Here is a 25,815-nt window from a genome sequence, read left to right as displayed (position 1 = left end):
CAGGTTGACTTCCAGGTGGGGAACTTGTCAGGGGCAAAAAGTACCTGCTGTGTAAATTATGCCTCCTGTTTCTTGGTCAAAAAGGAATTACAGCTACAGTTCCTCCCCAGTTGACCAACTAGGGCTGCATAATCAAATACAAATCTAATCCTTTACACACAATATCCAATATTTGTCTATGTGTTTATAGGTCTTTATTTATGAGGTTACTTCAAAACTAATTATTACCACTGGAAGCTCTTTCTATTGAGTGTGAATTTGCAATTTAACCGTGTAGCAATTGTTTCGATGTAAATACTTATCCAAAATCTGGTCCCTCTATAAGGGATCCATACATTTTATTTTCACTCAAATAAGCTGCAATGCAGATAGAATGGCTTTGGTTTGCACTAGAGGCTCTAGGGTAAGATTCACATAAATGAATCATTAAATTGTTTATAAAGAACCCATGGACAATTCAATCACAGATATAGCAGAGGAAACACTCCGATGCCCCATCTACCCCGACCCTCATATTAGAATTGACCCTGGGAATAACACTGGTTGTGGAACAATTCAAATGACAGGGAGGTTAATTTTATGAACAATATGAACATACAAATTAGGAGCAGAAATAGGCCACTTGGCCCCGCAAACATGTTTCACCATTCAATAAGATCATGGCTGATCTGATTGTAACCTCAACTCCACATTCTCATCCCAATAACCTTTCACCCCCTTACTCATCAAGAATCTATTTACCTCTACTTACAAATATTCAAAGACTCTGCTTCTACTGCCTTTTGAGGAAGAGAGTTCCAAAGACTCATGATCCTCAGAGAAAAAGATTCTCATTTCTGTCTTAAATAACTGATCCTTTCATTTTAAATAGTGACTCCAAGTTTCAGATTCTCTTACAAGAGGAAACAACCTTTCCACATCCATCCTGTCAAGACCCCTCGGAATCTTACATGTTTCAATCAAGCCACTTCTTACTTTTCTAAATTCCAGCAGATACAAGCCTAGCTTGTCCAACCTTTCCTCATAAGATAACCTACCCATTCCAGGTATTTATCTAACAATTAACTTCTCTGAACTGCTTCCAATGCATTTACATCCTTCCTTAAATAAGGAATCCAGTACTGTCCACAATACTCCAGATGTGGTCTCACCAATTCCCTGTATAACTGAAGCATTACCTCTCTATTTTGTATTCAATTCCCATTGCAATACGTGATAACATTCTATTAGCTTTCCTAATTACTTGCTGTATCTGCATACTAAACTTTTGCAATTCATGCCCTAGGACACCAAGTTTCCTCTGCATCTCGGAGCTTTGCAATCTCTCACCATTTAGATAATATGCTTATTTTTTATGCTTCCTGCCAAATTGGACAATTTCACATTTTCCCACATTATACTCAGTTTGGCAGGTCTTTGCTTAACTGATTTATATCCCTTTGTAGCCCCCTTATGTCCTCTTCTTTGTATCATCAGCAAATTTAGCAACCATAACTTTGGTCCCTTCGTCCAGGTCATTTATATAAGTTGAGGCCCTAGCACTGATCCCTGTGGCACACCGCTCATTACATCTTGCCAACAGACAAGTACCCATTTATGCCTACTCTGTTTCCTGTTAGTTAGCCAATCTTCTATCCATGCCAATATGTTACCCCCTACACCTTGAGCTTTTATTTTCCGCAATACCTTTGATGTGGCACCTTATCAAATGCCTTCTGGAAATCTAAGTACAGCATGTCCACCAGTTCCCCTTTATCCAAAGCACATGTTACTTCTTCAAGGAACTCTAATAAATGGGCTAAATATGATTTCCCTCTCACAAAACCATGTTGACACTGCCTGTTACACTGAATTTATCTAAGTGCCTTGCTATAATGTCTTTCATAATAACTTCTAACATTTCCCTGTGACAGATGTTAAGCTAACTGGCCTTTGCTAAGGAAAATTGATGTTTATGGATGCAATTCAAATATATTCCAATTGTTAGGAATTTAACACGGAAGTGTGAAAGAAAATGGAGGAGATATTTCTAGTTTCAGGACTGGATCTTTCTGTCCACAGTTGTGTCATTGGCTCTGTGTAGGAAGACAAAATCATGCTGGAGCTAGTTTTCCTGACACTGTTAAAAGGAGCTCAGTCTTCAGCCCCAGCAGCATTATCCAGCTGAGGAAGATCAGAACCAATGACTGAAATGTCAAGTGACCGTTCTGCCCATACAGTCATAATTTAGGTTCAGTTGCCCTTTAAATTCAGTTAAGAAATGTCCTCTGGACGTGGTGCACACACGGGGCTGTGATTGTCTACTTTAAGCTGGAGCAGGTTATATAATTCATCACGCTTCATCACAGCATTTTGCCTGCAGTCCAATACATTTTTTCTATTTGTGCTAGGCCCTGTTGTTTGAAGTTCCTGCAGCTTCTATGAACATTAAACTTAAAGGGAAGGTTTTCATGAGGGAACTAAAGGTAAACTGTTAACATTTTCATCTTTGCGGCTTAAGTCTTCTAAGTGTTTGCCTTGACAGAGAGCTCATGCTTGAGAAGCACATTCCTCATGAGCTTTTTGCCATTTTCAGCATTCAGAAATCACCATATTTCTCAGCTCCTGGTTGCATTTTGATGTTGTTATTCAGCAGTGTTATTTAACTTATTGTCAACACTGTGATCATTGATATGTTTGAGGGTGACTCCCAGGAATTGGATGCAAATGATGCTAGCCTGCAAATTTATTCTTTATTCTGTGCTTGAGATATGGGTATTGCTGGTAAATCCATAATAATTAGTGGTGGATCTATGTATAACCAAGTGGCTTGTAAGGCTACTTTCAAAGGGTCTTGAGAGTCAATCAGATAATATGGGACCAGAGTCACCTGTAGACCAGCTGGTAAGTACCCATCTCTGAAGGACATCTGTGAACCAGCTAGGCTTTTGTATTGCAAAACAAAAATAGAATTACCTGGAAAAACTCAGCAGGTCTGGCAGCACCGGCGGAGAAGAAAAGAGTTGACGTTTCAAGTCCTCATGACCCTTCAACAGAACTGATTTTTCTTTGCAATGAGAGGGGTGAAATATGGCTTTTGTATTATTCAATTTTACAACCTGCCATATTAACCTTGTGACTCTGGCTTATGAGTCTAGTACAATGATGATGAATATCATAGTTATCACAAATAGTGGGTTCCAGAGGAAGGGGAGAACACCAGTATACTGGTTAGTTCTTTGGAAACTGTATCCTAGGAATGATGATTGAAGATGAATGTTTAATACATTTATACAACACTACTCTTTGCTATTTTAGTTGCAGCTTTCATCTATTTTAAAGTAAGAAGATTAACACTTCAGTTAAAACAGCAGATAGAGGAATGACATGTAAAGCTCTCTTCTTTGACCATATCTCCTGGCTACTGCTTGCAATCTGTTTCCGTCATTGTGACAGAATGAGAGACATTTACTATTTTAAAGGCAAGCTGCTGAGAGGTTTGTTAATCATTCCTCCAACAGTAAATGCTAATGAATATAAATCCTATAGATTTGATAAAGCCCTTTCGCTGGCACTATGGATGTTGTCATAACCTCAAATTCCTCCCCATTTTCCCCTGTCTTCTCTAAACTGGACAGCAAGAACAGCAGGGGTGGGGGGTACCACACAGCTTCCTCAGCCTGCCGCCTCAGGATTCCATTTATGAAAGGCCACAAATGGCGAGGAGGTGGAGTGGGTATGAAAGTGTCACCATTACTATACTAAACTTACAGCCCAGAGTCACAAGTTCATAATTGAAGAGTCTGAGAATATCAGCGATCCATATCTCTCAGCATTATTACCAGGAAAATCAATCAAAACCAGTCAACGGGGATAAAATGGAAGTCTCCAGCACAAAGCTAAGTGCCTATATTCTGATGTGAATTTCATAAGGTTTTATTCTGGTTAGAGGTCTTGCAGTGCTTTAACTCCACAGCATGTCTCTTCTCTCCTTTACAGGTTCCCCATCTGGAATTCAATCTGATTGACAGGCTTGTCCCAGTCAGGCAGGGTCTTTCTGGTGCAGGTAGTTCCGATACTCGGCCCCATGGGGGAGTGTCCAATCCCCAACACTGGGACTGAGAGGTGGGGCAATGATTCGATTTCAGAGGGGATCTGATTCCTGAACTTGGGGCCAGGGGGTCATTATTTGGGGTGGGGTCTGATGATGGTATATTTTAGCAGGGGTTGGGGTGCACCAGGAGGAAGCACTCTTGCTGCTCCTGGTCCACATAGCAGCGCTGGAGAAGCACTTAGCTTTTCTCTGAAGCTGTCCTCACCACACTTCAGCTATTCAGGTTTTCCAAGGCCTGGGGAACCTAGCCAGCTGCTGTGAAATCAGAAGCTGCCAATCTCCATTAAGCATTTAAATTGCCAAGCTGCCTCCTGGGAGCAGGTTGGCTGTCCACCCCTTGACCCGCCTCTGTTGAGCTCAAAGTGGATGGTTTAGGGTTGGGATTGAGATTTTATAAGTTTTAACATCAGACTGTCCCCAACCCATTTGTTTTTTGTTTAAAATTCAGCCATATCTTTTGGATATCTGATCATGCCTGTTATACTTGATCTCAAATTTACAAAACATAGTTTGTAGGAAGCTCAGACCCATTTACGTTGTCACCTGGAATTCCCCACAGGGTTCGGATGAACCCTCTGACAAACATTCACTCATTTCTCTGCAGTATTTATTGAAGTTATGTCGGGAGATTAGAATAGCCCTATAGAAATGCAGGGCTAACATATTTAAACGGAAAGGCAACCCCCCCACCCCCACAAATTATAGACAACATTGTGTCCATGCCCAGCCTTGTAATTATTATGTTCAACCCCACTGCCATGTCTGAATCGCTCCTACCCTCCGTCATGTGAGACTTACTTGACATGTGCTCCACAGCTGATATCCCACCCAGCAGACAATAGGCCTCAATCTGGCTGACTGTCAGGTGGCAAACCTCAAGAAAATTTAAAAGATGTCCTGCTGTTAACTACTCCAGGACGTCCAGGAAACTCATACATCCTGGTTTCCCACTGGAAATACCCTCTCACGCTTACAGTCTTCCCAGCCCCAAATGAAAACGGGGTCCATAATCTTCTCAAGGCAACTAGGGGTGGACTGCCTAGCCAGCAGTACCCACATCCAAAGAGTAATCTGAGAAAAGCTCATTCAGGCAAAAAAGATCAGTTTAAGAATTCCTCAGTTATCAGTGGATGTTTGGCCTGTGTGTAACAATTCATAAGTTCACTTCAAACATATGAAATAAAATGCCTACTAGTTTCACAAATTTAAAATAGATGGGAGGTAGCCTCTGTTGAGATAGTGGAGAGAGGAATCCCAGATGCAACAAGTAAGTGTTCACTTGCTCATCTTCTTTAATTCAAGAGAACTTGGTTCATTACTTTAGAGTTCACAAGTAACCTGGACAAAACTCCAACAAGGATAAGACCTGATTAAAGAATTGGCTAAGTCTTAGGGATGTCCTAGAGAAAGGGATGGAGCAGCAGCAGAATTAAAAGGGAACTTTAATTGTCTTATTCTTCTTAATGAACCTCGACGAAAATTCTAGACAATGATTGCAATAAATGATTTGATTTTATTCTGCTTCCCATTCCCATGTGAGGACCGTTGGGTCTACTTTCATGTTTGATAGCTATTCATATCCCAAGCGTTTCCTCCCTCTCCCAGCTCCTATTAGCACGTATTACTGTAGAGTATTAATTCTCTTTGTTAGAATAGCAGTTAGTTCCAGCTGGGACCATATAGAAGCTCACCTTCATCTGGTCTGGTCACCTTATCATCAGGTGTGTACCCAATAGCAGCTAATCCCAATCGATTCATCCACCTGCAAAAGCATTGGAAATGCCGAAGGGAAAAAAGGCATATGCAAGATTAATTACAAATGTTTTAATTTGCAGTTGCCAGTCATTCTTTAAATAGCAAGAATTAAAACAGTCAAAATGCATCTGATATTTTTAACATACATTCAATATCTTTGCCAGTAGAAAGCAATCTATGCTTTATGAGAAATTAAGTTCCATTGTTTTGTTCTCTTCACTGAAGAATTAATGGCATGGCTCAGTTTAAAGTTGTTAATGGAATTAACTCTGTAGCACAATGGTATTGGCATCTATGTCACACACACAGATTCTTTTTGCAGATATTATCCATCACTGGGGTGATTCATCATCAGATGTGACTGGGCCACATCAAGCAGTATTGGGCCTAACTCTCACCACTCCAGGATCATCCTGGAGAGCAATTATACCTCTGGACTTTTTAAACCATTTTCTTCGCCTTCAAAAGGTACAAGGAGTTCATGAATTTCTTTGCTACTAGGATTGAGACCAACAGTTCAACTGTTTTCCCCCTTTCATCTTACCCACCAAGCTAATCCTTCATCTGGATTCCTGTTGCCCTCTGACACCTTACGTCACATCAACAATTTCCAGTTCCCTGGCCCCAACCCCTTCCTCTTCACCATGGACGTCCAATTCCTCTACACCTCCATCCCCCACCAGGATGGTCTGAGGGCCCTTAGCTTCTTCCTCGAACAGAGGCCCGAACAATCCCCATCCACCACTACTCTCCTCCGTCTGGCTGAACTTGTTCTCACGCTGAACAATTTCTCCTTCAACTCCTCTCACTTCCTCCAAATAAAAGGTGTGGCTATGGGTACCCGCATGGGCCCCAGCTATGCCTGTCTCTTTATGGGGTATGTGGAACATTCCTTGTTCCAGTCCTACTCCGGCCCCCTTCCACAACTCTTTCTCCGGTACATTGAAGATTACTTTGGTGCTGCTTCGTGCTCTCGTCGGGACTTGGAAAAATTTATTAATTTTGCTTCCAATCTCCACCCCTCCATCATTTTCACGTGGTCCATCTCTGACACTTCCCTTCCCTTCCTTGAACTCTCTGTCTCAATCTCTGGTGATAGACTGTCCACCAATATTCATTACAAACCCACCGACTCCCACAGCTACCTCGACTACAGCTCCTCACACCCCGCTTCCTGTAAGGACTCCATCCCATTCTCTGAGTTCCTTCGCCTCCGTCGCATCTGTTCCGATGATGCTACCTTCAAAAACAGTTCCTCTGACATGTCCTCCTTCTTCCTTAACCAAGGTTTTCCACCCACGGTCGTTGACAGGGCCCTCAACCGTGTCCGGCCCATCTCCCTCGCATCCGCCCTCACGCCTTCTCCTCCCTCCCAGAAACACGATAGGGTCCCCTTTGTCCTCACTTATCATCCCACCAGCCTCCGCATTCAAAGGATCATCCTCCGCCATTTTCGCCAACTCCAGCATGATGCCACCACCAAACACATCTTCCCTTCACCCCCCGCTATCGGCATTCCGTAGGGATCGCTCCCTCCGGGACACCCTGGTCCACTCCTCTATCACCCCCTACTCCTCAACCCCCTCCTATGGCACCACCCCATGCCCACGCAAAAGATGCAACACCTGCCCCTTCACTTCCTCTCTCCTCACCGTCCAAGAGCCCAAACACTCCTTTCAAGTGAAGCAACATTTCATTTGCATTTCCCCCAACTTAGTCTACTGCATTCGTTGCTCCCAATGTGGTCTCCTCTACATTGGAGAGACCAAACGTAAACTGGGCGACCGCTTTGCAGAACACCTGCGGTCTGTCCGCAAGAATGACCCAAACCTCCCTGTCGCTTGCCATTTTAACACTCCACCCTGCTCTCTTGCCCACATGTCTGTCCTTGGCTTGCTGCATTGTTCCAGTGAAGCCCAACGCAAACTGGAGGAACAACACCTCATCTTCCGACTAGGCACTTTACAGCTTTCCGGACTGAATATTGAATTCAACAACTTTAGGTCGTGAGCTCCCTCCCCCATCCCCACCCCCTTTCTGTTTCCCCCTTCCTTTTGTTTTTTTCCAATAAATTATATAGATTTTTCTTTTCCCACCTATTTCCATTATTTTTAAATATTTTAAAATCTTTTATGCTCTCCCCACTCCCACTAGAGCTATACCTTGAGTGCCCTACCATCCATTCTTAATTAGCACATTCGTTTAGATAATATCACCAACTTTAACACCTATGTGTTCTTTTGTTCTATTGTTGGTGACATCGTTTGATGATCTGCTTCTATCACTGCTTGTTCGTCCCTACAACCACACCAACCCCCTCCACTTCTCTCTCTCTCTCTGCACCCCCCCCCCACACACCTTAAACCAGCTTATATTTCAACTCTTTCTTGGACTCGAACTCAAGTTCTGTCGAAGGGTCATGAGGACTCGAAACGTCAACTCTTTTCTTCTCCGCCGATGCTGCCAGACCTGCTGAGTTTTTCCAGGTAATTCTGTTTTTGTCCTGTTGCCCTGTTGCATTGATCCCTATTTTTACTTCCCTCATGCCCTTTTCAAAAGGCCCACCTCCTGCTCCCTGGATTCTTTACCATGAGAGTGCTGATCACCCAACTTCCCTTTCCAGCTACCGAGGTGACAGTGTAAATGGTTACTTCTCATGTATTGACCCCCCTTCCCCTCTTTCAAATCAGGCATCATCACTCCCTTCTCAAGGAATGTACCCCTGACCCCTCTGTCCTTTGAACTTCTATCTCATCTTTCTTCTCCAAAGTCCTTGAATGTGTTATTGCCTTCCAAATATGTGCTCAACTTTCCTTAAACTCATGGTTGAATCTCTCCAATTAGGTACCCACCCACAGCACTGAAATGGCCTGAATCAAAGTCACAAATGGCACCTCTATGACTGGGACCATGATTGTGCATAATCCTTCCTCAATCTCCCTGAACCTTCGACAGATACAGTTGAGCATTGACTACGCCATCTTCCAACAATGCTTCTCATCCTTTGTCTAACTTGGTGGGTCTGCCCTTGTCTGTTCCCACTTTTAGCTTTGCACTGTAGCCTGATGTATGTAATGCCTTCATCTCTTGTGCCAGCACTGCTACCTCAGTCCCAAAGGACCTATCTTTGTCTCCCTCCTCAAATTAATCATTCGGAGAGCTGGTGCAGACACGATGGGCTGAGCGGCCCCCTGTGCTGCAACAATTCTGTGATTCTGTGCATTTACATGCTACCCATTTAGCAACATCATCCAAACACATAGGGACAGTTTCCACATATACGCTGATGACACATTGCGCTATCTCTCCACCACCTCTCTTGACCACTCCACTGCTTGTTTTTTCAAACTGCTTGGCTAATACAAACCAAATTTAAACTTTAAAGCTAAAACTAATTCCCAACACCCCAAAATATAAATATAACTTACTTAAACTGTCAATATTTGCTAACAGTATATCCTATCCCACCAACATTACAGGCCCACCAGAGGTGGCGGCATTGTGGCATATAGTTGGGATTATTAACACACTCCTGGAAATCCCCTGAATATACTGACACACTCACACAGAGCCCCTGAAAATACTGGTATGCACTTTCCAAACTGAAACTTCCTCCATCGTAAAGTCTGCCACTTTAAAACATTGCATGCCTCCACCCTGGCTGCTGAAACTCACATCCAGACCTTTTGTCACCTCCAGATTTGACTATTCCAATGCTCTCATGATCGGCCGCCCATTCTCAATTCTCCATAAACTTCAGCTCATCTAAAACTCCAATGCCCATATCCTATTGTGCCTGAGCTCTCACTCAACCATTATTTCTGTCTTGCTGACCTAATTGGCTCCCAAAGTCCAAACAAGTCCCATTTAAAGTTCTCATCCTTATGATTAAATCTCAGCATGGATGTGAAACCTCCACCAGCCCAACAACACTATCCCCACAACACCATGACTCTGTTTCTCCAATTCACGTTCATCTCTCCCCCAGCAATCCTAAGCTTTGGAATTTCCTCCTTTAAGACCCTCATGTAAACCCACCTTTCTGACTAAGCATTTAGTCACCCCTCCTGTCTCCTTCTTTGGGTTGACATCCATTTTTGTCTGATTATGCCTCTGTGAAGCACCTTGGAATAATTTTGTACACCAAAGGCATGATATAAATGGAACTTGTTTGTTGAAATCCTGCAGTGCAATATTAACACCTGAGTGAGTTTCAACAGCGTGAGTTTCAAGTTGGAATTCCTCAATCATAAAATCCAGTTATGAAAGGTTTGCCTCAGTCAATCAGATCTCTTTATTTGTTAGCTTAGGGTATGCTAATTCTGTTACTTTATTTGCCACTACCAAAAACATTTTCTACAATAACTGGATTGCCTTCCTTTGGTTAACCGGCACCATATTCCAGAAATTAGGACAGGATGTATGCAAACATTTATGGGGCTTCCCTGGGGGCATACCAATATTTTCAGGGGCTCTGTGTAAGTGTGTCAGTATATTCAGGGGATTTCCAGGAGTGTTAATAACCCTGACTATATGCCACAGTGCCGCCACCTCTGGTGGGCCTGTATTGTTGGTGGGGCAGGACGTTTAAGTTTGATTTGTATTTCTGTATTTGTGTGTGAAGAAAAGGTCAAGTTGAGTTTTAGTTTCACTTTAAAAAGATGAAACGTGGGCTTTAGTTTCATTTTTGAGGGTGATAGCAGCTCTAAAGCTGTTTGTATACCTGCATTTCTGATGGGTTTTATGACTGTTGGGGAGAAGTTAAAGCAAACACAACAGCAGAAAAATCTGTGCTGTTGTCTTACAACAGGGGCCCAGAGAGGCAGGACCCACTGACACACAGGCAGAGCAGATGAAAACAGTTTGAGTTCAGCTAAAATAGCTGCCAGAGAGAGACTGGAGCAAAGGTACTGTAAGCAAGTCCAAAGCTAAAGAAGGTCCCCAAATCCAGGGGAGTGGAACAGGAAAGATCCCAAGAAGATCTTCCAGTCCAAGGATGGACAGGAACCTGGAAAAGGTCCTTTTAAGTGAAGTTAAGAGTGAGGAGCAGAGGAAGGCTCCAAGCTTAAAGGCAGAAAGCTACAGGAAGCAAATTTAAAGTGAAATAATGGCTTGTGAGAATTCAGAGGTCCAAAGAAACAACTGAAGGTTTGTAACTCTTTGCTATGGGCATGTGAAGCAGTGGTGTACTGTTGATGGCTGAGTCGGTGAGAGAGAGCGTGCAGAAGCAAACTTGAATACATGTGGTAACCCAAGGGAGAGGAACATCAGAAGGAGTGTTCAAAAACCCTGAAGATGGACCCTTGCAGAAGGCGTATGAGAGAAAGCATCAATTTGGGAGCAGATTCCAAAGGAGTTCATGGAGAGTGGAGGTTGGAAACCCTCATATGAAAGATGGAGTTCAGTGAGACTGGTTGGCTCATGGTGTGTCAAGCATCTGGAAAGAATTGGGGAGAGATCCATATCATCTTTTTGAGATGGCATCTGTCACTTGGTTTGACAGTGTGGTGTGTCTGACCACAGGTCGTCTAGGGGGTTTACATGGGCTGTGTACATACGGTGAACATTTAAGTATAAGATAGCTTTTATAACGTGTTTTATCCTTACAAATCTGTATCTATCTGTAAAAATATAGTTGTGGTGAAGGAGTATTGTAATATAGTTCATCTTTTCTTGTTTAATAAATGTTTTATTCTTTTGTCATCAGCTGACTCCGGTGACTCTGCTCAGTAGCAACTCTCTACGTATCTAAACAAAAAAATAAAAATTAGGATCTGTCAAGCCAGGTTCCAACCTGGGATTAGGCTTTTCCAGTTGTAACATCAGCTGGGATCATAACAGTACTCAGGTGGTGTCTAGGACATTGTCTATAAGGTATGATTCCATGAGTATGACAGTGTCAGGCTGTTGTTTGACTAGTCTGTGGGATAGTTCTCCCAATTTTGGCACAAGCCCCTCCCCGCCCCTCTCACCACCCCCCACCGCCCGCCAATGTTTGTAAAGAGGACTTTGTAGAGTTGACAGGGTTGGATTTGCCATTGTCGTTTCTGGTGCCTAAGTCGCTGCCAGGAAATCTGTCTGTTTTCCTTCCTTTTTGTAGGCTTCATAGTGGTTAGATACATCCGAGTGGCTTGCTAGGCCATTTCAGAAGGCAGTTAGGAGTCAGTCATATTAATGTAGATCTGGAGTCACAAGCAGGCCAGGTAATGACGGCAGAATTCCTTCCCGAAAGGACATTAGTGAACCCAGATGAGTTTTTACAACAATTGATTCATGGTCACTATTACTGAGGCTGCTTTTTTAATTCCAGTTTATTAACTGAGTTTAAATTCCACCAGCTACCATGTTAGGATTCAAACCAATGTCCCCAGATCATTAGCCTGGGCCTCTGGATTACTCGTCTGGTGACATTACCACTACACCACTGCCTCCCCCCATACTTGCAGGTCGTCCCCATGAGCTTGGGAGCATTTGAGGGAGTGTGCTAGTATTTCCAGTTGATACCTAGGAAGCAAGTTAATATTTAGATGCATTTGATGGAATTCCTTGATAGTTGATCATTATTTGGAGTATGTATATAAATATGTGAAGGTAGTCCCAAAAAGTGTATGAGCATTTACATGGGTGGCCTAGGAGTGTGTCAGTATTTTAGGGGGCCCCTGGTGTGCGTAGGGCATCCCTGAAGTGTGATAGTATTTGTAGGGGATCCCTGTAATATATCCGTATTGGTACAGTGTCCCTAGAGTGCGACAGTGTTTGGAGAGTACAGAAATGTTTGACAAACATCACCTAACTTAACTCATTTATCAGAAAATTCTCTGTTTATAATTTTAATCAAGGCATCAACCTACTTAAAATAAAGCAGGTACCAGACCCTGTCAAATAGCAAACATTAATTTCACACAGTCGAGGGAAATATGAAGAAGCGAATATCAGATGGGTAAATTTCACGGCCTCCATCAGAAATTGTGGGCGGAATCGTCCCACGTTTGCACTAAGTGCAGTAGTCGGCGTGAAAAAATACACTTTAACTGCCTGCCGCAATAGCTGACTTTTGCAACGTGTCATCCCCTTCCTGCCTCAAAAATTATGCAGTCATGGACAAGATGCCGGATCGCTGGTGACCGACCTCCAATTTGCCTGCCACTCCGTTACCTTGGCGCTTGCTCACGCTGGGTGCCATATTTAAACTGTAGCTGCACGCACAGTACTCAATGCTTGCAGCCCAGGACTGCTTCACTGACGACATGACCCCAAAAACCAAGAAGAGTTCAGCCCCCGATTCAATGACGCATCCCTGGGACGCTTCTGGACAACGTGGAGGCTCACCGCAATGGCCTCTACCTGTGTTCTGGCTGCAGGAGGTCCATCAGTCTGACCGCTCTGGCTTGGGAGGCAGTGGCAGAGGTGGTCAGTGACAATGCTACACACAATAGGTCAGCCATCCAGTGCAGAAAGCGGGTGAATGATCTCTTCTGTGCCACCAGGGTAACGAAACCATCTCATCACTCTAAACTCTCACACTGACAAGCCCATCACACATTCACTGGCATCTCACTCACTGCCAGCTCAAGTGACATCACCACTCACTCTCTTACACACACCCTTACATCTCCATTTGGCCTCATCTCCTCTAGAGATAGCCTCCTCATCCCGTCCATGGCTCCATCCAGCACACACACAAGTCTGGCATCCTTCTCATTTGGCCTGGCATGCGTCTTGCTCATACTTTGTCCATCTGTCTTTATGTAGAACAGGATTGTGCACAATCAACTGGCGAGGTCCCAGACTGGGGTGGAGTGCCGGACATCAAGGTCCTCACTCCGTTTGAGAGTCATGCATTGGAGGTGGCCGGAGAGGACAGGGACCGTTCCTGCGGCAAAGGTGAGATTGGCGGCAAACATCCACGTGAGAATCCTACACCACATCATCTCTCTCTCAACATTACTCTGAGTCCAACGTGGCTGTCAAGCACTTCTTTCCTAGGCATATCTGGCATGTTGACCTCAGGCAAAACTTGACCCCGACTAAAACACTGAGAGCACCTCAGATGAGGACTCTGAGTGCAGCACCCGTGAAGTCACGTCACGGCGCTCACCCACACCCTCCAACAGCACAGCGACACACACCTTAGCGGGACCTAGATGAGAAGAATGCTTGGGATCACAGTCTAGTGAGCACAGCACACAATCTATTCCATAGCAGGCGTAGGCAGGGACATCTGTGGTCACCGGCACTTGGAGGAATACTGGAGGCAAGGAATCTGCTGAGTCCGAGTCAGATGATAAGCCTCTAGACTCAGTCCCAAGTCAGTTGGTGGAGCTGCAAAGAATATCACGGGAACATCAGGAAGGGATATCTGGTGCACTCCTCGGATTGCAAGGGACAATGAAGGAGCCCGTATGCCTCCAGTCCAAGGCGATGGTGCGTCTGCATGCAGGCGCTAAGGTCAACACTGGCAGGTTAGCGGCCGCCATGGAGAACTTGGTCCAGGACAAAGGTTCTGCACTGCTGCGCAGGCTGAACTCCATGGCTGATGCCACAGTTGGCCTCCAACAGTGTAAACACGTGAGGAGTGTGGGCAGCTCAATCTCACTCCAACTTCCCCCTCTCCTCAAGGAGATAGCCAGGGGCCGACAGGTACCCATAAGAAGGAGGACCAGGAGCTTGAAACCCCACGGCCATTCAGCCAGGTGACTCTAGGAGAGTCCGGCCAATCCAAATCCCCTCTTCCTGTGACCTCCGCAGCTCCATCTCAACAGGCTGTGGAGGGTGCAGCTGGCCCACAGCAGGATACCCAAGGCAGGCTGGGGCTCTCCCGGTCTTGGACCCCCAGAGGACACACACTGAAGTCATCACAGACAACAGATCATAGCAGTCAGCAAACTGCCTCCACCTCCACTGTGGATGTTGGGGGAGCACCAAGATGCAGTGCCAGGGTTCAGAAGGTTAAGAAGATGCAGTTACACAGCGTGGGCACAATGAACATAATGTTCATTATTGTAAATAAACTCCCAAGAATGTCTCCTTGCCTATGACTCCTTGTTATGATCAGCAACGTTCATGTCACTTAGATGTGAAACATTGGTTCCTGCACACAATAAAGGCAAGTACCTCCATCCAGGGTCTCTTCCCTGTGCAGTGTGTAACCTTCTGGCCAAAGTGTGGTCTATCTCCATACTCACTAGACACATCAGTGATGCCTGCACCTCGATGGTGCTCGGCATTGCTGCAAGAATGCCGTGAGTAGGCGTCAGAGAGTTCCATCATTCTCTCTGTCTGCTCTCAGCACCATTGAAGTGGGGCTGGCCCCCATCTCTTAGGCATCTGTGACCAGTGACAGTGTGCTTCTGTAGGGTACAGATGCTGAAGGCTGCCAAAGGGTCAGGTGCATTTAAAGTTTCACAGCTGCGTCTCCATGATATGACCCTGATCACAGAGTACAAGCGAGCTGCCCTCAGCCAGACAAGAGTCAGGCATTCACAGAGGCAATGTGAAGATCTATGGCATGTTCGCACTGCATGTCGTCATCCTCCTGGATTTGAGTGCTTATTAAAGGCCTCCGCTACTTGCCATGACATGGGCCTGAGCATTGAGGGTATGTGCGCTGTCATCAGCCAAACAGGAGTCAAACGTTCACAGATGCAAGATGAGGATGTCAGGACTGCATCTCAGTGCATCTAGTCGTCATCTTTCACGAATCTTGTAGCTATGAGAACCTCCCAAGTGCACCTGTTCATCTGGCCAGCGCAATAGCCTCATCACCGGGATCCTTGCCTTCCAGGACCTCATCACCATCATTCCCTTCAATGTCCTCCTCGTCGGAGGAGACGTGCAGCTATTCCATCGCCTCCTCAGCCAGTCCTCCCTCCATTGCAGAGCCAGCTTTTGTAGTGTGCAGCAAACTATGATGATAGTATTGCAGTGTTCCACTGGACCAACTGAGGCACTGGAACCTCATTTTCAAAATGCCTATATAGTTTGCTCCACCAAACTCCAGATCATGTCATAAGCCTCGTTGTACTGTTGTTCTGCTGCAGTATGAGGCCGCCGCACAGGCATCATCTGCCACGTCCTCTGTGGGTAGCCCTTGTTCCTGAAGAGCCAAGCCTTCAGTCTCTGTGGACACTGAAAGTTGTCAGGGATCTGAGACCTGCTAAGGATGCAGGAGTTGTGGATACTCCCTGGAAATCATATGCAGAGCTATAGGATGCATTTGTGGTGGTTGCAGACTAGTTGAACATTCAGTGAGTGGAAGCTCTTGCAGTTGACTGTTTGTTGCCACAGAGATTTAAGCGTCATGTGAGTGCAGTCAATGCTACCCCGCACCTGTGGAAAATCAGAGATCTGTGCAAACAGCGCTCTTGCTTCCTGGCTTTCCTGATCCCAGTTGAAATGCATTAAGTTCTGTACCTGTGTGAAGATGGTGACTGTGACCTCCTGGATACACTTGTGTGGTGGAGGCTTGCGAGATCACGCACAGGTCACCTGTGCAGCCCTGAAACGAGCCACTGGCATAAAAATTGAGTGTCGTAGTCACATTTACAACCACTGGCAGTGTTTGCCCTCCATGTCCCCATGGCACCAAATCCTGCAGCAGTTGGCATGTGACTGATCAGTTCCCTAGACATGTGCAGTTTTTGGCGACACTGGTTCTCAGTCAGATTGGCAGCAGCTTTGTCCACTGGACTGCATGTTGTGCTCTCAGCTCAGGCACAGGCATCCTCCTAACCTGCATTGCAAAGCTGCGCTGTTAGCTTGAACAATGAGATACACTGGTCCAAACCTTAATAAAGACATGGCAAGAGGTTCTGAGTGCGTCCACCAGTGACTACCCTATGGCCACCTTTGTAAAGGGATTCTACAACTTGCCCAGTTGTCCAATTGATCTGCTGCCCCACAAAATGCATATTAATTTGCAGCCTGTGCCCAAGGGGTGAAAAGTTCTGGAGCATTTGGTGGCACTTTCATACTTTTGCATTGCTTGAGTGGGCAGAAAAGTTTCAGAAGCCCAACTCCAAGCATGTCAATGGAGCTGCTGCTGAACGGTCTCAGATGCAGAAGAATGCTCACTTTTGACAAGTTTTTCCAAGTGCATGGTTGCTTCCCTCACCCCACCTCTCGCGCTACCTCAATCCTGGCAATGTGCTGCTGCCTTGCACCATCACCACCACATCGCCACCTCCCCACCCCCCCAGCCTCACCCGCATTGAAGCCGTTGCCCTGTGTCATGAAGAGATATTAATGTATATAATGTTATTGGAAATTATTTTAAATTGGGTTTGTAGTGGGGTCTGCGTCAGTGTGTATGTGTCTTAACTGGATTAAAGCCAGCTAGTCTGGGTGCTTTGATGTATAGTAGTTTTGAGATGTTAACAGTAAGATAAAGGATGCATTTGCATTTTCTTGAATAAACCATTCAAAGACTGGGAGTGAATTCTTGCACCTAGCTAGGAGACCACCAAGCAATGTGTTTATATTGCTAATAAAATTGGTACTATGAAAGAGGTTTTATTGTTAGAGATGGTGGAGTTCAAAGGGCTTGGTGATACAATGAGAATTTGCATTCAACGGGAAGACTAGGTATATACAGACGAGTTTTGTGTGTGGGTCAGAGGAATGTGAGATCTACGCAGCCTGTAAACCTACCACTGTGTCTGCGAAGAAACAACTTGAAAGGGACCTCACTTTGAATTCGTAAGATAAAATGTGCTTTGCCTGGTGTCCATTTAAAGTCTACGGGTTATTGTTGCCTTGGTGAAGATTTTAGGAGTGGAGTGATTAATTTGGGATTTGTTTAAAAGTTATTATGGTAGTAATTCATAGATGTGTATGTGTTTAATTTTTTCTTAAAATTAATAAATATATTTAATTTATATAAAAACATCTGGAGTCTTGGTGGTTTCATTTCTGAATTCAGAGTTTCATCTCAAACATACCAATTGAAAATATAGGTTATGACAGTTGTTTAAAGTTTCCCTCTGGGATTTTAAATAGCTCAGCCTATACCAACTGCTGGGTCGTAACACCATGGCAACTGGAAAGCCAGTTGGGAAAAAGTGACTTGCCTGGCCCCCCCCGCCCTGCCCCATACGTGGTGCCTCTTCGTTGATGTCCTACAGGCGATGCTCATGAGTGCTATGCAATGTTGTGTGCACTAGCCTCTGAGTTCCCCTTGAAGTTCAGCTTGCCAGGTACATGCTTTTTTAAAGCAGTTGTGAAGCATGCCGTTCTGAAGTCACGCTGACATGGGCAGTAAACTTGATGTGGAGGGGGATGATTCCAGCATTAGGGCACAATAATGACATGCAAATGCATTAAAATTAAGTTCCCACCATTTAACGTCAGGAAACATGGCCTGCCATTGACGGGTGGAGCGGACAAGCGCAAATGATTTCACAACGGTGTGAAAACAATTTTTGGCCTTCTCACCATGCTGTCCACTCATGTCCACCATGACGCCCGCCACCAACAGGACCAGACAATTCCACCCTATATATCCTTTTGGGAGATGATTACTGCAGACTGCATCAGCCTACACCCAACACCCCATTCTGTGCCAACAGACATCAGAAGTTTTTGTGCCACCCTGAGTAATAAGCATAAAACAGTTCCCTGTCATAGCAGGGAGGGAGATAACATATCCTTCAAAACTGAACAGTTTAGCCCTTATCTGTAAGCTACCTTGGTACAGTTCCACTATTTCCGACATTTGCCTCATTAGGCTTAAGGATGTGCTAGTCTAATCTTACAAAACAACCTAGTGCTACACTTTATACATATTTTATGAGGAAAAGCTGATCAGGCAATTTCCCAAAAAGTTTGTATTTTAAACTTTGACCAAGAAAGACACAAATGACTGGAGCAGCAGGTTTTACACAATACACAACAGAATCTGCACAGTTTCCTCAGTTGCCAACAATAATTCAGAACAAACAGAATATTTGAATGGCTTAAAAATTTGACATGAATTAAAAATGATAAAAACCATAAATAATTGAAGAAAGAATGCATTATTAAGCATGTAGAAGAATTGCAAAAATCTAGAGCAAACTACACAAGGCAGACTATCGTGAAATTATAAATCAAATTTTTAATGTTGCATTTTACAAGAAAGAAAGATTTACACTTATATAGCACCTTTCACAACCATTTTGCAGCCAAGGAAGTATTTTTGAAATCTAGTATTATTATTACTATTGTAATGTGGGAAACACAGCAGCCAATTTGCACACATCAAAATCCCACAAAGAGCAATGTGATAATGACCAGATAAGTGAGGTCAGTTGAGAGATAAATATTGGCCAGGGCACTTGGGATAACTCACAATAGTACCATGGGTTCTTTTACGTCCACCTGAGAGGGCAGATGGAGCCTTGGCTTAACATCTCATCTAAAAGATGGAGCCTCCAGCACCCCCTCAGTCCTGCAACGCGCTTAGATTTTGTGTTCAGGTCTCTGGAGTGGGACTTGCTTCCACAACCTCTACCTCCAGGTCGAGTGTGCTACCACTAAGCCATGGCTGACACAACACAAAATGAGTATTCTGAATTTGTACAGCAATGTCAATCTTTTGGTACCATATCTAAAATTATATATAAGGCAGCCTTTTAATTCTTCCCACCAGGATCGCCTTCATTAACTAAAAGTTACATGCGAACATTAGGAGTAGTAGGCCACTTGGCCCATCGATCCTGCTCCGCCATTCAATAAGATCATGGCTGATCTGACGGAACCTCAACTCCACATTGCTGCCTGCCCTTGATAACCTTTCACCCCCTTGCTTATCAAGAATCTATCTACCTCTGCCTTAAAAATATTCAAAGACTCTGCTTCCACTGCCTTTTGAGGAAGAGAGTTCCAAAGGCTCACGACCCTCAGAGAAAAAAACTCCCCCCATCTCTGACTCAAATGGGTGACCCCTTATTTTTAAGCAGTGACGCCCTGATTCTAGATTCTCCCACAAGAGGAAATATCCTTTCCACATCAACCCTATCAAGGCCCCTCAGGATTTTACATGTTTCAATCAACTCTTATTCTTCTAAACTCCAGCGGATATAAGCCTGGCCAACCTTTCCTCATAAGACAACCTTCCCATTCCAGGTATTAAGCTAGTAAGCCTTCTGCCCTGGAATGGGGAGAAATTATAGAATTACACTGAATTTCCTAGCACAGGAATAGACCATTCAGTCCAATAGGTCTATGTGGGTGTTTATGCTCAACACCACATCCTTGGCTGACATGCAGGTCACTGGTCCCACACTAAACAGTTGACTCTTAATGCTGTCAGGGCATGTAGGAAGGGGCAATAAATACTGGCTTGGCAGTATTGGTCACATCCCATGAACAAGTAATTTATAAGAAGCCACCAAAACACATTATAAATACAAAATATCTTTAACATAATAAGAGAGAGCTGACAAGATATAAATACTGATTAATGCAATGTTCACACAGTAAGTCCAATACTTATATCAAATCATGTGGGTATAGATTTCTTACTCTTTGCTATGTAAGTGTTTATATTATGGACAGACCTTGGCCCGGATTTTGATCTATGAGGCAGGAGTCACTGGTCGGGCCATTTCCTGTTAACGCAATCCTGCCTCCTGCCCAGCAGTGCCTGTCAATGTCATTTTCACCATGGGGTGGCAGGAGTGGGCTGAATTGGGGTCACCACCACCTGAAGCAAGGCGGAGGCAGAAATGGAGGTGGGTGGATGCCAAGGCAGGCAGGTTAGAAGACACATCTCGGTTCCCTGGGACATCTGCCCAATTCTGTACATGAGCATTAGGCACCCTAGCCCTCACCCCCCCACCCACCCCCATGCCCCTCCATACCCCCGCCTCCTCCATAAAACCCCCACCCCTTCATAAACCCCCTGCCCCATCATATCCCCCATGCGCACTCAGATACACCATTTCCCCGTACTCCCCCATGCCATCCCATATTCTCCCATGCACCTCCACATCTTCCCTTGCCTCATCACCCAGTATCCACTATGGACAGAACTCACAACTTCTAAGATAACATCTTTGAGATGTTCATGAAACTGTCAAAATGAACACTCATTCAAATTCCACTTGAAAGAAAAACTATTCTTTTTTAGGAGCTCATAAAACTGTCAATCAAACATATTCAAAGTCCACTTGAAAAACTTAATCCCATTAGGTGGTCATAAAACCTCTTCAAAAAGCATAATCCCCTTAGGAGCTCATAAAACTATCAATAGCTGGGTGGGGAGTCTGATCCTGGGGAGAAATCTGCTACCTGACCATGGCAAGGGCATGGTGGGGGGAGGTGGGATTCAATCCTGGGCTGCGATTGGGCTTGTATGACAGAGAGCACCTGATAGTTGGGTAGCTTAGGAGGCTGAGGGGAAGCATTCCTACTGCTGCTGATTCACAAGGAGAGCTGTGAGGCACTTACCTTCTCCCAGAGGCTGTCTTCCCCTCAATACAACTGTCGGGTATCTCAAGACACCATAATTCTTTTTGCCATTTAATCTCTCCTGCCTTCACCCATATCACAGACCTCCCCTTTTGTTCCTTCTCCTCTCTCCCTTTACAAGCTTCTGTGCTCTTAAATCTGTGATTTCTCTGACTTTTGCCAGTTCTGACAAAAGATCATTGACCAAAAAAGTTAATTCTGTTTCTTGCTCCACAGACGCTACGAGATGTGCTGACTATTTCCAGCATTTTCTGCTTTTATTTCAGATTTCCAGCATTCACAGTACTTTACAAATGAAAGTTCTGTAACTGTCATTGTGTCCTGCATGGTATGTTGCCTCGCTGGTACCAGGGTAAAGGGCATAATCGAGAGGGTGCAGAATATTTTGCAGGGGCAAGGGAGTGAGCCAGAAGTTATGGTGCACGTAAGTACCAATGACACTGAGATAGCAGATATTGCAGACCTAAAGCCAGATTTTTCAGGAGCAAGTTAAAAATTAGAACCTCGAGGGTAGTAATCTCTGGATTACTCCCAGCGCCACACGCTAGCCAGAGTATGAATAAGAAGGTAGGGAGGATCAAAGTGTGACTTGGAGCATGAGGCAGGAGGGAGGGGTTCAGATTCTTGGGGCATTGGGACCAGTTCTGGGACAAAAGGCACCTTTCAAATGGACAGGTTGCACTTCAACAGGACTGAGACCAATGTCATCGTGGGAAGGTTCACTGGTGTGGCTGGGAAGGGTTTAAACTAAATTGGTTGGGGGTGGGCACTAGCAAATAAAAGTAGAAAAAAGGGATAAGGTGCATAAAGTGAGAGTGTTAGACAATAATAAAGAAGGAAGTAGTACCGTATTAGGGGCGGAGTAGGAAGAAATATGAGGAATGCAAACGCAGCAGTGCTATGCATGGATGTGTGGTGAATAAGAGTAGTGAGCTACAAGCATAAATAGCAGTTTGAGAATATGGTGTAGTGGCATTAATGGAAATGTGGCTTAAAAAGTGAGGATTGGACACTTAATCTACGAGGATATAAAGTGTTCAGAAAAGATAGAGAAGGAAGAAAAGGAGATGGGGTGGCAGTAATGACTAGGGAAGACATTGCAGTGTTAAAAAGAGCAGACTTCCCTGAATGGGCAAGGAGAGAGTCTACTTAGTTAGAACTGAGAAGTGAAAAAAGATCATGCTACTTGGGGTTCTATATACTTCCAAATAGTGAGAGAAAGATGGAGGGGCAAATCTGCAGGGAAATCAGAGAGATGTGTAAGAACCATAGAGTGGTGGCACAGAAGGATCTTAGTTACCCAAATATTGATTGAGATAATGTTAGAGTAAAGGGTAAGGAGGGGGAGGAATTTCTGAAAAGCGTTCAGGAGAACTTCCTTGATCAGTATGTTCTCAGTCCACCAACGAAGGAGGCATTGCTGCAGCTGGTTCTGGAAAATGAGGTGGGCCAGGCGGACCAAGTATCCATGGGGAACATTTGGGTAAGAGTGATCATCATATCATAAGGCTCAGAGCACCAATGGAGAAGTGCAAGGAACAATCTAATACAGAATTTCCAAATTGGAAGAGGGCTAATTTCAATGCGATGAGAAGGAATCTAACCAGGGAAACATGGAATCAGAGAATGACAGGAAAAGTGTAACAGACCAATGGGTGATCTTTAAAGGAAGCGATGCTTCAGGTACAGACTAGATTCATTCCAACAATGGTGAAAGGTAAAGATAAGGATTATGAAGAAAGAAGAGTTTCTAAGATGCTGGTCAGGTGAATTCTTCACATGAAAACCAGGTCAAATACAATAGGATGAAAGGGGAGGCGAAGAGGAAAACAAGACTGCAAAAGTAAATCTGAGAAAAGAATGGCAGTCAACATAAAAGGGAATCCCAAAATCCTCCAACAGAATGTAAATCAAATGTGGGCAGTAAGAGGTGGAGTGGGTCCTATTAGGGACAAAGGGAGTGATATTTGCACAGAGGTGCAGGGAAATAGAATACTTAATATGAATCTTTGTATCAGTATTTACTAAGGAAGCGCAATCTAACAAAATATCAATAGAAATAGAGATAGTGGCGTTGGAGCTAATGGAAAGGCTGGCTATGCTGAGGATAGATAAGTCACTTGGCCCAGATGGCCTGCATCCCAGATTGCTAAAGAAAGTGGGGATGCAGTTGGCGGAAGGACTGTCTTAATTTTCAAACTTCCCTAGATTTTGAGTGGTCTCACCCACCTGTGGGCTATTTTCATTCCTATGGGGCCACCTGCTGATGCCAAGCCACTGCAGGGGATAGAGGCAGACTCCCAAATGAAAAGGCAGGGAAATGGGGGAGCAGAATTTTGCCCTTGGCACGTGGGATTGGTGGGGGCAGTCAGGGACCCAACCGTTACCCATGATCGGCAGCGCTCCACGATTTTACACGGGCGGACCAATTAAGGTCCACCCAGCGTGATACGTGAGCTGCAGTGCTGAGCGCTGCCTGTGTGGGTGGGCCCCCACACCAGCCAGCACATCAAGCTGTGGCTGCTGGCCAACCAGAGGAGGGATTGTTGTCCATGATGATGGCCAGGCAGCTGTGGCCCTTTTAAATTGAAAATCTTTCACATTATCTTCAAAGGGCAGATCCATCAAACACTCTCTCTTACCTGCATCAGCAGCTCACACCTCAAAACAGTACAGCAGCCAATATGTCATTGTTGAAAGGCTCTCAGGAGCCCACCCACCCTCCATCCCTACAAAGATCATGACAGGAGTCTGACACCAACACAACTTGGGGTCGGAACCTGGAAAGTCACCCGACATTGGGGTCCCGACCCCAAAACAAAAACCAGCCTATTATACCTAGTGAATCCCTAATTAGGGATAGGGTCAGACAAACTATTATGAACGTATAATAATTTTCATAATATTTTTCTGGTTTCTTGTCAAGTAGGTTTATTGGGGTTGTGTTTTTCTGTGTGTGTGAGATTTAATTACATCAAAAGGAGTAAGGTGTGGAAGTGTCTTTAATATGCTAATGAGTGAACGTGGTTGGGATCTCAGCATGTAAGGTGTAAAGGGAATTTGCATTTTTAGATAGATGAAGGGGATTTGGTTTTCAAAGGGATCTCAGTCTGTTTACAAATAGCCAGACAAGCAAGCTAAGGAATGTGTTTATTTTTCTCAAGGGTTACTGACAATATATAGTGAACATGAAAATTTTTATGTTGTGAGGGAGACTTTCAAAAACTTAGGAAGCAATAAAATTTACATATTAAAAAGGAGAAACATATAAAGGAGAATGAGTCTATGTGTCAGAGGAAGGCATTGTAAGGTCTAACAGGAGTGTGTGAAATAGCCTTCATGAAGCCTCCAGCATTTGTGCATAAACCTGCTGTCTACAGAAGCTGAAGCTGGAGAACGCCACTTTGAATTCCACTGTCCAGAGTATTGTGTCAGTTTGCTGGATCTGTTTAAAATTTAAAAAAATCTATTTTTGAATTGTTGCCTTAAAGGGGGTGTAACTGCGAGTCAGGTTAATTAGGGAGTTTAAGAGTTATTATAGTAGTAATTTGTAGTTCTATGTATGTGCTTGAAATCTTCTCTTCTGTTAATAAATGTTTTAATTTAGTTTTTAAAATAATATATCTCTAAAAGCCTTGCTGGGACTTATTACTTCTCAATTCAGTGCACACATCTCGAAATAAATACAAATTGCAAAACCATTGTGATAGCACAATCAAGTTTCCCTTGTCGATTTGATCTGCCTGGCACACATCATCTGCTGTGTCATAACACAAACAGTCCTCCCACTGACTGTATAGGCAGTCGAAATGGACAGAGACAACCAGTCAACCAGGTTTTTAAAGAAGGGACTGCAAGCTATAATCCTTGGATTGGAGATGATTCAATTCTTGAAGGAATGGCATGACTCCTCATCTTTCTGTTTGTTTCTTTGCATGCCCTGAGGACCATGTTAAGGCACCATATAAAAACAAGTCTATTCTGTCTTCATTCATGTTTGATACCAATTCAGAAAGCCTGGAGACTAGGTGCTGACAAAACTTGGGTACTCACTATTGCTCGCTATTTACATTAGTTAACAAACAGATTCAAATTTGGTTGCTCTACTCTAATCAGTACTAATAATTTTTGAAAGAAGATATAAAATATAATTAGAGTAGCATCAATATTTGTGTGCTCAGATATGAAATGCCTGATAGTCTCCATCACTATATTAGGCAGCTTCATGCTCTAATAAATTTGTTGGTGAACTCGAGCCAAACTCTGAAATCCATTCTCATGTAGGCTAGCTGGTATTGAGTGACAAGTAAAAAGCAGCATATTAATCATCAAGCGGGTGGTAATGACAAGCCAGATTTAAAACAAAACACTAGCCTATATTTGTTAAACTAGAATAGTCTTCTGAAAGTAAAGCAATTGATTAAAAAAAATTAAAAGTCTTCTTCCTGATTCTGCAGGAACACGTTCATTATGGAAGTGTTAACAGTTTTCTGCCATGCTTTCCTGATTGATTTAAA

At 44.1% G+C, this 25,815-nt stretch overlaps 1 protein-coding gene across 1 annotated transcript in view; it reads right to left on the bottom strand.

Moving 5' to 3' along the window:
- Positions 1-25,815, bottom strand: part of si:ch211-26b3.4 (connector enhancer of kinase suppressor of ras 2) — a 748,930-nt gene that overhangs the window by 34,084 nt on the left and 689,031 nt on the right. Inside the window, exon 19 of the mRNA XM_041195459.1 lies at positions 5,785-5,855. Coding sequence (XP_041051393.1) covers positions 5,785-5,855 — 71 coding nt within the window. The remainder of the gene's footprint in view (positions 1-5,784; positions 5,856-25,815) is intronic.

The sequence above is a fragment of the Carcharodon carcharias genome, chromosome 9, assembly GCF_017639515.1.
Source record: "Carcharodon carcharias isolate sCarCar2 chromosome 9, sCarCar2.pri, whole genome shotgun sequence".
Lineage (NCBI taxonomy): Eukaryota > Metazoa > Chordata > Chondrichthyes > Lamniformes > Lamnidae > Carcharodon > Carcharodon carcharias.
This window is presented reverse-complemented; position numbering and strand designations above follow the sequence as displayed.